We start from the raw sequence: 12,161 nt of genomic DNA, 5'->3' as shown, positions 1-12,161 counted from the left end.
GACTTTAAGAATTTAATTTATGTTATATCAGTAAACCTGTCTCTGTTTGCCTGTTCTGCGAAAAATATTGGCAAGTGTATCATTTTTAGAAACTGTAGTCTTTTTCTCTGGCTCTGTACATGGGCTGGTAGCATCAAATCATTATTTTGTTAATCTGGCCCATTTAAAATGTGCAAAAGTTCTTCTGATTAATATTGCAGTAGTCCCAGTCAACTCCTGTTTTGAGTCCTTGAGTACTCCCTCCCAATATCCTTCCTGTGTCGTGCATATGACAGAATGTCCTACATCAATTTGTCCAGATACTTTCAACTTCTTCTTCCCCAGTCACCAAAATACTAGTTCTGCTAGTTTACTGGTGTGCTATCTGTGGGTTCATAAGTTAAAAAAGAGCTGGAGTTACTTATTGAAAAGAACAATGAGAAAAGAAGGAACCTATGTGCCAGTTGGAGGGGGCTAGATTTGAGGTGTTAAAAAGAAACATCTTTTCTACGGCATAGGGTGGTGGATATATCGAATAGTTGATCCTGTCCTCCTCCTGGCATTTTGTATGTTTATAATTATCTTATAGCTGGTGTACTTGTAAAAATTATTGATTATTGAAGTACTGAAAGGCAACAGTGCAGATTACAGAATCCCCGAAGGGATGGGGAGCTGTAAGTCAGTTGTTTTGACCTTCATAATAGGAAGTGGTATGGAATACTGTCAGAAGGGATGATTAGTTGCTGATCTGTAAAGAATCTTAAAACACGTATGAAAGGGGAGGTTGACAGCCAACCTGGGGAGTATCATAAGGGTGTTGTTGAGCAGAGAGGAGCACATCTGTGGAAGGTCATGGAAAATGTGTAAAAGGGGTGACTGGTTGCACATCTGGGGGATGTCGTGGTAGAAATACTGAAGGAGAGACTGGTTGTAGATTTGTGGAATGGTACAGAAGGAGAGACTGGTTGCATACTTGGGGGAGTACATGAGATGAGTACTGATAATGTATCTGGCTTCTTGTGCATTAGAGGATACACAGCAACATAGTTTCCTGAGGGGTATCGTTCAAAATTATATTAAATTAAATGTTTTAACTGACAAAGGAGAGAACTTGAAAAAATGAGTGATTACGGCTTGTGTGTTTGACTAAGACCTTTTATACTGCCATATAAAAGCTATTTGCAGTAAACTGGCAGATGTGGAAACTGGCAGGGCAGTGGTTTGAATTTATGTAATTGCTGGGGTGGCAGAACACAATAAGCTGTCAATGACTATTGCTTCATAAGAAGAAGAGTCATGGTGTACCATGATTTTTACTGCTAGGGCAAATATTGTGTAGAATGGTTGGTTGGGCAAACATTACGTAACATGCCTTCAGTCATATTTTTTAAGACGTGCAACAGAGAAGTCCCTATTACAAGTATCACAGAATTGTACCACTGACTGAACACAGTATATAGACAGAATAAAAATGGATCTGTAGAACCTCTGGAGGATGGCAATTTAGGGGTCTAAATTAAAAGACCGAACGTTCACAACCGCGAATATGACAAAAGCGACACATAAATGCCGAACTGCTAAAAGAGCGAAACACATAAACATCGGAAATTGGAATGCCGAATGCATTTTCAAAAACAACAACACCATACAGGTAAGGAAAACCTACGTAAACAAACTTCAATAAACACACTTTTGCAAGGGGGCAAGCCCCCCTGCACCCCCCAACACCTCACACTCCCCTACTTAAATATACCAACTCTGAGATAGCACTACAGTGGGGAAAAGGATATATTTCCTCTTCCCCACGATCACCATGCTGGCCAAGAAAATACGTTTGGCTTTCCAATTTTCGATGTTTACGTGTTTCGCTCTTTTAGCAGTTCGGCATTTATGTGTCGCTGTTGTCGTATTCATGGTTGTGAACGTTCAGTCTTTTAATATAGACCCATAATTTAGTACTGATGCTGACAAGGTAATAGGTAAAGGACACAAACAGCAATCTGCCAGTTGGGAAGATGGTATAGTATGCATATAACAGGAAAGGGGCCTTTATGTTGTAGTTTGCAAGGAAACACTGTGACGTGACAAAAGGTAAAGGAGGTAGGATGCTGGGATCTGAAAGTGACTGCAACATGAGATGGAAAAGAGAGGACATAGTTCTGTCATACAGAATGCAAATGAAACCCACTCCTTCACTTTGCAAACCCCCATGCATCATCTGAAAATCTTTCGCATCTGCTGCTGCTAATTTATTCAGTTGTTTAACTATCATCATCATCATCATCATCTTTCGGCTTTTCCCGTTAGGGGTCGCCACAGCAGATCATCTCTTTCCATTTCTTCCTATCATCTGCATCTTGCTCTGTCACACCAACTGTCTGCATCTTGCTCTGTCACACCAACTGCCTGCATGTCCTCTCTCACCACGTCCGTAAACCGTATCTTAGGCCTTCCTCTTTTCCTCTTACCTGGCAGCTCCATCCTTAGCATCTTTTTCCCAATATACCCATCATCCCTCCTCAGCACATGTCCAAACCAACGCAATCTCGACTCTCTTGCTTTGTCTCCAAACTGTCCAACATGAGCTGACCCTCTAATATACTGATTCCTAATCCTATCCATCCTAGTCACACCGAGTGCAAATCTTAACATCTTTAACTCTGCCACATCCAGCTCTGACTCCTGCCTTTTTGTCAATGTCACTGTCTCCAACCCATATAACATAGCTGGTCTCACTACCCTCTTGTAGACCTTCCCTTTCACTCTTACTGGTACTTGTCTGTCACAAATCACTCCTGACACTCTTCTCTACCCATTCCACCCTGCCTGTACTCTCTTCTTCACCTCTCTTCCACATTCACCATTACTCTGAACTGTTGATCCCAAGTACTTAAACTCGTCCACCTTTACCAACTCTACTCCCTGCATTCTCACCATTCCTCTACCCTCCCTCTCATTTACACACATATATTCTGTCTTAGCCCTGCTGACCTTTTGTTTAACTATAATCCAAAGAAACCTTCAATTATGATTTAGGAGTATGAAAATCCCACAAAATTCCAATAAGAATTTCTTAAGTAGCTAATTGATACAAAGAAGGATATTGCCATCTACCAGCAACCTACTTTTTGTAAGAGTTCGGAGGAGAAATGTGTATGTTTACCTTTGTTTGCAAGGCAGAATTAAAGTTGTTAGGTATGCCACAGCTCCCTTCATCCCACCCTTTAATACCTACTTTTAAACCTTAATTTAAACAGATTATTGTTGTAATGTGTTCATTTTGATTTACTTTGAACACTTTCTTACAGTCGGTAATTAATTTCTAGGTGAACAATTCAGTTATTTCAGAATGTTCTAGGTTATTCTGCACCCCTTTATATGTTACTATGTGTACCTAATGCCAATATGTCAGGTTTCTTTTAAACTCTCAGACATTGTCTCCCTTCTCTCACTAGTGTATTACTTACAGAAAGTCACTGAACTGCTGACACCCTTCTAGAGAACCCCTGATTGATTACTTCTATGCTGCCATCATCTAGTAGTTTGTTGTCTGCTAGAGGTTGGGTGAATGTACGGGGGTATATTAAGTCCTAAGCTGTTGTATTGCAAAGTGTGTGTGTGTGTGTGTGTGTGTGTGTGTGTGTGTGTGTGTGTGTGTGTGTGTGTGTGTGTGTGTGTGTGTGTTTTCTCTCTCTCTACATATATATTGATATATATGTGTATATGTATATATATATATATATATGTATATATATATATATATATATATATGTATATGTATGTATATGTGTATATATATATATATATATATATACAGTGGATATAAAAAGTGTACACACCCCTGTTAAAATGCCAGGTTTTTGTGATATAAAAAAATGAGACCACAATAAATCATTTCAAAACTTTTCCCTCCTTTAATGTGACCTATAACCTGTACAATTCAATTGAAAAACAAACAAATCTGTTAGGGGAAAAAAATAAAAAAACTTACAATAAGCTGGTTGCATAAGTGTGCACACCCTTAAACTAATACTTTTTTGAAGTACCTTTTGATTTAATTACATCATTCAGTCTTCTTGGGTAGGAGTCTATCAATATGGCACATCTTGACTTGGCAGTATTTGCCCACTCTTCCTTGCAAAAGTGCTCCAAATCTGTCAGATTGCGAGGACATCTCTTGTACACAACCCTCTTCAGGTCACCACAGAGATTTTCTATTGGATTTAGGTCTGGGCTCTGGCTGGGCCATTCCAAAACTTTAATTTTCTTCTGCTGAAGCTATTCTTTTGTTGATTTGGATGTTTGTGTGGGGTCATTGTCGTGTTGAAAGGTGAAATTCCTCTTCATCTTTAGCTTTCTAGCAGATGCCTAAAGGATTTGGGCCAAAAGTGACTGGTATTTGGAACTGTTCATAATTCCATCCACCTTGACTAAAGCCCCAGTTCCAGCTGAAGAAAAGTAACCCCAAAGCATAATACTGCCACCACCATACTTCACCGTAGGGATGGTATTCTTTTGCTGATGCAAAGTGTCGTTTTTGCACCAAACGTACCTTTTGGAATTGTGGCCAAAAAGTTCAACCTTGGTCTCATCAGACCATGACACATTTTCCCACATGCTTTTGGGAAGCGTGATGTGTTGTTTTGCAAATTTTAGCTGGGCTTGGATGTTTTTCTGTGTAAGAAAAAGCTTCCATCTTGCAACCCCACCCCATAGCCCAAACATATGGTGGAGGATACGGGAGGTTGTTGTCACATGTAGTACACAACCAGTACTTGCCAGAAATTCCTGCAGCTCCTTCAGTGCTGCTGTAGGTCTCCTGGTAGCCTCCCTGACCAGTTTTTGTTTTGTCTTTTTATCAGTTTTGGAGGGACGTCCAGTTCTTTGCAACATCACTGTTGTCCCATATTTTCTCCACTTATTGATGACTGTCTTCCATGGTATATCCAATGCTGTGGAAATTTATTTGTACCCTTCTCCTGACTGATACCTTTCAACAATGAGGTCCCTTTGATGCTTTGTAAGCTCTCTGCAAACCTTGGCTTTTGCTATAGCAGGCAAATGAGTAAATGTCAGGAAAATCCTACTAGGGTGGCTGAACTTTATTTGGGGTTAATCAGAGTATCTTCATTTGATGGCAGGTGTGTACCCAAGAAAACTGAATGCTGTAATTTAAATTAAAAGGTGCTTCAACAAAGTATTAGTTTAAGGGTGTGCACACTTCTGCAACCAGCTTATTGTATGTTTTTTATTGTTTATATTTTTTCCCCCAACAGATTTGTTTGTTTTTCAATTGAATTGTACGGGGTATAGGTCACATAAAAGGTGGAAAAAGTTTTGAAATTATTTATTGTGGTCTCATTTTTTTTTATATCACAAAAAACATTTTAACAGGGTGTGTACACTTTTTATATCCACTGTATATATGTATGTGTGTACATATATATATATATATATATGGGTCTAGGTTACAACGTCGACAGATGAGAAGACAGACAGTGAAATCACCGACGCCAGAAGATCGACGGATGAAAACACCGACGCAGAGAACACCGAGATGGGGAAAGGATGTGTAAGTATGCGGTAGTGACGGACATTAGGGTGCGAGTAAGGTAAGTGTGCAATGTTGACGGTCTGTAGGGGTAGGGGTGGGTTAAGTGAGTTAGGGTTAGGGCGCGAGTTAGGTAAGGGTGCAGTAGTGAATGTTTTGGGTTAGGGGCGGGTTAAGTGAGTTAGGGTTAGGGCGCGGGTTAGGTAAGGGTGCAGTAGTGAATTGTTTTGGGTTAGGGGCGGTTAAGTGAGTTAGGGTTAGGGCGCAGGTTAGGTTAGTGTGCGATAGTGACGGACCTTAGGGTTAGGGTTTCGGTTAGGGTTGTGGATAGTTGTGTATGTAAGGTTTAATGTTTGTTAGGATTTAGGTGTGCTTGTGTTGTGTGTGTGGTTTTTGGTCAGGGAATTTGTTTTATTTATTGGTTGTTATGATGATGTGTTGAGTGTAAAAGCGTGTCGTGTTTGTGAACTGTCGATGATGTGGTGTCGGTGATGTCGTTGTCGATGTTGTGTGCTGTCGGTGTTATAACCTAGAACCATATATATATATATATATATATATATATATATATATATATATATACATACACACACACACACACACACACACACACACACACACATGTATGTGTGTGCGTGTGTTGTGTACTGAATATCATCAAAACACCCGAAGGTTGATTTCAATAACATTGACAATACACATTTCAACAGGGCAATACACGTGCATAAGGGACATCCTTGGCACACGCAAACTTAAATGTGCGCCAAAAAAAAAAAAAAAAAAAAACATTGGCACTTATTGTCCCTGTCACTGGAGAAGCTGGGCAGGGACAAAGTGGGGGAGTGAAGGGGTGTAGCCTACTATATTCTTCTGAGGAGTGAGGGGTATCTCATGCAATCACAGATGCACTGGATGATGCAGTATCCCTGTTGGAGGCCAGAGAGACCAGTGCTTTTACTCCAAAGGGAGGAGTAGGGCTGCTTGGTGGGAATGGCCATACAGAAGTGAGATAATGTCCTCCATAGACAGTACATTACATGCTCTTCAATGGTACCTATCTGTTGTGTGCAATTAAGTCAAGGAGAAAATCAGAAAAAGTGCCAACTGCCTGATGGCTGTCTAAATGATGGCCCCTCCTTGGACTATCCTTGCACTGGTGAAGGGGGAAAGAATAGGGTGACTGACCCAGATAGTCTATGGGTAGTGGGGATGAAAAAACTGCAAAAAACAAAACAAAATAAAACCGTGAAAGTGCTTTAAAGATGTACCAGCAAATTAGCTAATTTGCTGTTTTTTGATTTGATTCACAGTTTATTTCTAGAAATGTTGAGACTTTTAGGATTAGGTCTGACACTTCTGATACAGCAGCAGCATGAAGACCTGCCTTCCCATTCTTAACCCCTCAGTCGGCCACGACATACCAAAGTCAGACAGGAAGTCTCTACTTACAATTTACTGTGTCTGTCTTCTTTTCATGAAACCCCCTCACTGAAATCACTTTACGCATTTTTTTTTTGCCCTTTTACTCCATTGTTTCTCTGCCTGTTTCTCTCTTTTGCCAGTTAACCATTAACTCTCCTTGATCTAGGGCCATGATTCAGGCAGATATCACATTAGTGCTTAGGACTATTCCTTTTATCCTGTCAGTAGCAGATGTGCCTGCTGCCAGAACAGGCCCTGCATTTCTGGCTTTAATGTGTAAGAATTTCTGACTTGTTGATTGTGCTTCTATGCTTGTGTTGTTTTCATTTACAGTGCTTAGGTTTGGCTTAGCAGCATGAAGCATGTGACCACTTTTTATGTATGGCACACCTTCTCTGACCTCCATTAGCCAGAGCGCCTTCCCTAACTGTGGCACACCACACCAACACCCTCCCATTCACCTTTACCCCTTCAGCTAGCACATCCAGTGTCTAGTGCTACTCAGACCATTGTCTGCTTTATCCTTCTATGCCAGGTAGGTGGTACAGCTTCAGGTGTACTTTTGTTCCTTTCAGACACCTTTCATCATGTCTGTATTCAATGTTGTGGTCTTACATGTTTCACTGTCTCATTTCTTCAGCTCCTTTTATTTATTTATTTTTCCAGCTGACCTACTGTCCTGCTGGTTCCACTACCTTTCTTTTCTTTTCTTTGCTAAAATAATCTCTGCAAAACATATTGGTTGTCTCCCATATCTTATGTTCTGCTTCTACCACTGCCACTTCTGTCCCCCTCCCTGGTATTTTTCTCCATTTAAGTTCATGGCCCATTTATTGATCACCCCCCACCCCCCATAGCTAGCTTCCCCCTTTTATATGGCTGTGCCACCCTGGACCATTTGCTGTGTCCTTTCTGCCTTATCCTACAAGGTGTCTGAACATCTGTAGCTGGACCTTTACTTTTACAATACATTTCTGCTAATTTCCTACTAATTATTAGCCCTTCCCAAGTCTTCTTTCCCACTTGTTTGTGACTGTACTACTACCCTTCATCACCCTGGGCTTCCCTCCTGTGTATTACTTTTCTTCCTGAAAGTTAGATCACTCAGTCTTAACTACTGTTCCTGTGCTTGCAGACTTTAGTCTGAGTCCCACATACTCTTCCGTGTGTAATTTAAAGTGGGAAGGATGGAGTTGGGAGAAGAGATATTTTGCAGGCAGAAAATACAGTAAAATCCATACACTAACTGCTAGAAGAAACCTTCCCTTGCTTCTTTAACAACTCTGTCCACAGTTACGTGGCATGGTCTCAGTGCGCAGCAGTTCAGCTCAGTCCCCTTACTTAAGTGCTACTTCCCACTCACCCCCCACAGACACGCATCATGGGCTCAATGCATGCTGTTTAATCATCTTGCCTCATCCCACTCACACTGCTCCCACTCTGTAGTGTGTAGAGTATGGTCCCAGTATCATATGGTTTAATTCATTGCTTTGTCACAGTCTGTGCTGTACTACTCCATAGCTGCACACCAGGGGTGTGCCATCCTTCACACTGACCTTCTGTCCTCACACTGTTTTCACCTCTCCCACTGTCCTATGTACGGCATGAGTTCAGTGTTCTGTAGTGTAGCCCTCTGTTCTCATCCCACCCTTCCCATTGAGTAGGGTATAGTATGACTCAGTATCTTGTTGTTCATCCCTCTATTCTCAGACTACTTAACTCTTTGTTTCTGCTCCTTAAGGCAGATTAGTGCAAAACAGCACACAAGCAGTTTCATGACCAATTTATTAAGTGTGTATGTGTATGTCTACGTGCATGTACCACTGTAATGAAATGTCGCTGAGCTCATCTTCATTTCGACCTTGTACTTACAGGAATTCACATGACTGTATCATACCCTCCAGAGTTAGTGAATTGATGTCAGCCATTTACTTGTTATGGCAAAAGGAGAGAAACAAATGAATGACCATTTTATTATTATATAACATGTTTCAAAAGTGTAAATTTTGTGTTGCATGCAGTGAAAGAAATGAAAAACACTGCTTGTGCTTTTCAGGTACCAGTAACCTTTGAGGATGTTGCTGTGAATTTCTCAGAAGAGGAGTGGAACATGTTAACAAAACAAGATAAAGAACTTCACTGGGAAGTAATGGCACAGAACTGTGAAACCTTGATTTCAGTAGGTAAATGTAGTCTCTGCTTTAGAAATGAGATCTTTATTCTTGAGCATTACCGTTGTCATATTACAGTGCCAGGCCATGATAAATAGTAGACATGTACTTGGAAAATATATTAGCCTGCTTCTTACTCCAGAGAGTCGTGATACATTCAATTTCTTTCTCAGTTGACTTGTTTGTTTGCTGTTTAGGCATGTACAATATACTTGAAATCTCCTGCTATTTTCAGATGTGCATTTTCATTAGGTTATCCTTTATATTTATCTGTTTTAAAGTGAAACCATCTTTCCTTTCAGCTTTTTATCATCTTCACTGCATGCCACTTTTGCCCATCTAGTCACTTTCATGTGAAATAACAATATATTTTGTCATCTGTACTCCCAGCTGATGTACCTAATGTCACCCTTTCTCCGCCTGTCTTCCAAGGAGTGCATACTTAGCTCCATTATCTATCTTCAGGGAGCTGGGATTCATTGTCTGTCTTCATGGAGCTGGGATCCATTGTCTGTCTTCATGGAGGTGGGAGCCATTTGTCTGTCTTCATGGAGCTGGGAGCCATTTGTCTGTCTTCATGGAGCTGAGAGCCATTGTTTGTCTTCATGGAGCTGGGAGCCATTGTCTGTCTTTATAGAGCTGTAGTTCCTTGATTTAAGTTGTTAATATGATGTTAATTTGCATGTTGTCCTGGTGAAGATACATTGTGGAACGTGAGATTTTACAACCACAATAGTGTCTGTCCCTCCCCCATGATGTTGAAGTACTCTGAGACTTTGGGTCTCGATAGGAGGGACCTGTTAAGGGGGGGGGGGTGTTGGCCAGTAGTGTGCTGTTAGTCAACATATAGTAAGGATACCTTGGTGTCCTTGGTGCACTGGATTGACCATAGCCACGTGTGCCAGTGTACTGTGGAGTTATATGTATTAGTAACATATCTAAGTAAGATTAAATCCAACAAACTCGAACTGGTACCCAAAAGTGAAACCTGTACCAAAATCCAGTCAAGGCACCATGGAAAGGAAGAAATCAGCACAGTTCAAAGATAAAACACAAGCTGGTTTTATTGTGGTTTAAAATGCGTAAACACAATTCAAAATACAACATTTTTGTCATATTTAATCAGACCATCAGGTACACAGAATTTTAAGTCAAACCAACTAATATATATATATATATATATATATATATATATATATATATATATCCCAAAGTGTTTCCCCAATTAAAATCACCACCCATCAGAATTCTCTGTTTACATAAGTAATTGTACTTGAGACACTGCTTAAAAGACTGGGGAGGTGCACAAGATAAAAAAGTAAAAGTATTGTTTCAGTCTTTGATGTGCTCTTTGCCGCACCTGTAGTATGTCCAGTAACAACTCCTTCTGCAGCTCATATGGAGTTACATGGATTGGTAACATATGTAAGTAAGATTGTAGATTCTTTTTTTATAAGACTCATTGCTCCTACTACTATTGGAACTGTTTGGGTATCTTTCTTCCTAATTGCTCTCACCTCTGCCTGCAAATCCTGATATTTTTCCTTCCGATATATATTTCAGTTCAGATATATATTCAGTTCCTGTGGAGACAGTGTGGTGAACATGAAGTCTTGCATTCTAAACCTGTCCTTTATTTGTTGGCTGAACAGCTTCTCTGGTGTGCCTTGCTTATAATCTTGACAAGCGACCACTCCCCACCTCGGTCCTTGGATACACCATCCAACCCCCCCCCATCCCAACTTTATAGAGATTGCAGAAAACTCTCTAATTTTAATGTAGTCCAATTCAACTCTATTCTGTTTACCATTGACTGGTCCATCCTTAAACAAATCCCTCTCAGTGATCCAGTTACTAGGTTCAATAGCATCTTCCTGAATATCCTGAACACCCTTGCTCCCTCTAGAAAAGTTAGAATAAAACCCAGTTATGCTCCCTGGCTCTCAAAAGAAACTAAGTCCCTTTATCTAGAAAGAGAGAGAGCTTGGAAAGCCTGGATCAAAACAAAGGAATTACCTCTGCTACATAATTTATAGACACCTCAGAAATCTTACAAAAAAACAAACCAATAATGTCAAAAAGTCCTTTTATAACTCTCCCCAATTCAATAACAAATCCAACCCTCGCAAGTTCAGGTATACAAGTAACAGAATTCTCTCGCCGGGCTGCCCCTCAACTCCCTGCCTCTACCCAAATGCATCTCCTCTGGAAACTGCTACTCTTCTTAATAAACACTTTATTGAAACCATTCAAACACTCATACCTTCCAACTGTAACACAACTTCCATGCCTACCCCTCCCAATCCTTCTATCAAACAATTATTCTCTTTACATCCGGTTCCTACTTACTATATCAGATCTCTTCTTCACAAACTCAAACCCTGCTCTCCCTCTACTGACAGTCTACCTCCTACCTTCCTCAGACTTGCTGCTGACTCCATTACCTATCCAGTATCTGTAATAATCAATAGATCTATTCAGGAATCCACCGTCTCTACCCTATGGAAATCCTTTTTCACTATTCCCCTGCATAAAGGTGAAAACTCTACAGACCCAACTAACTACTGACCTATAGCTGTTCTATCTCCCCCTCTCCAAGATTCTAAAAAAATGTATCCACTCAAAACTACTCAACTACCTCCTCCAGCATAACCTCCTTACTCACACTCAGCATGATTTCCATCCCAACCACAGCACAACTACTGCCCTCTTATCCTTTGCATATATCATTGCCGAGGTCCTAGACAATAACAAACTCATATCATGTCTCTTGCTTGACTTTTCCAAAGTCTTTGATACAGTCTCCCATCCCCTACTGCTATCTAACCTTGCAGATCTCATTCTATCTTCTTCCTCCCTTGCCTGGTTCTCCAGTTACTTATCCTGCAGGCAGCAATCTGTTAAATGGCTCTCTTCCACTTCTCCATTCATACCTGTCCTAACTGGAGTATCACAAGGTTCCATCCTGGGTCCCCTCCTATTTAATGTCTTTACCAATGATCTCTCCACTTCTTGTAAACAATCCTCCCTCATCTGAT

General features: G+C 40.6%; 1 protein-coding gene across 1 annotated transcript in view; it reads left to right on the top strand.

Moving 5' to 3' along the window:
• The window catches only part of LOC122814364 (zinc finger protein 208-like), a 441,663-nt gene that overhangs the window by 379,891 nt on the left and 49,611 nt on the right, over window positions 1-12,161 (top strand). The window contains exon 14 of the mRNA XM_044086948.1: window positions 9,009-9,135. Within this exon, the coding sequence (XP_043942883.1) occupies window positions 9,009-9,135 (127 nt within the window). The remainder of the gene's footprint in view (window positions 1-9,008; window positions 9,136-12,161) is intronic.

This window comes from Protopterus annectens, chromosome 10.part0, assembly GCF_019279795.1.
Source record: "Protopterus annectens isolate FY-2018-M chromosome 10.part0, PAN1.0, whole genome shotgun sequence".
In the NCBI taxonomy this organism is placed as follows: Eukaryota; Metazoa; Chordata; order Ceratodontiformes; family Protopteridae; genus Protopterus; species Protopterus annectens.
This window is presented reverse-complemented; position numbering and strand designations above follow the sequence as displayed.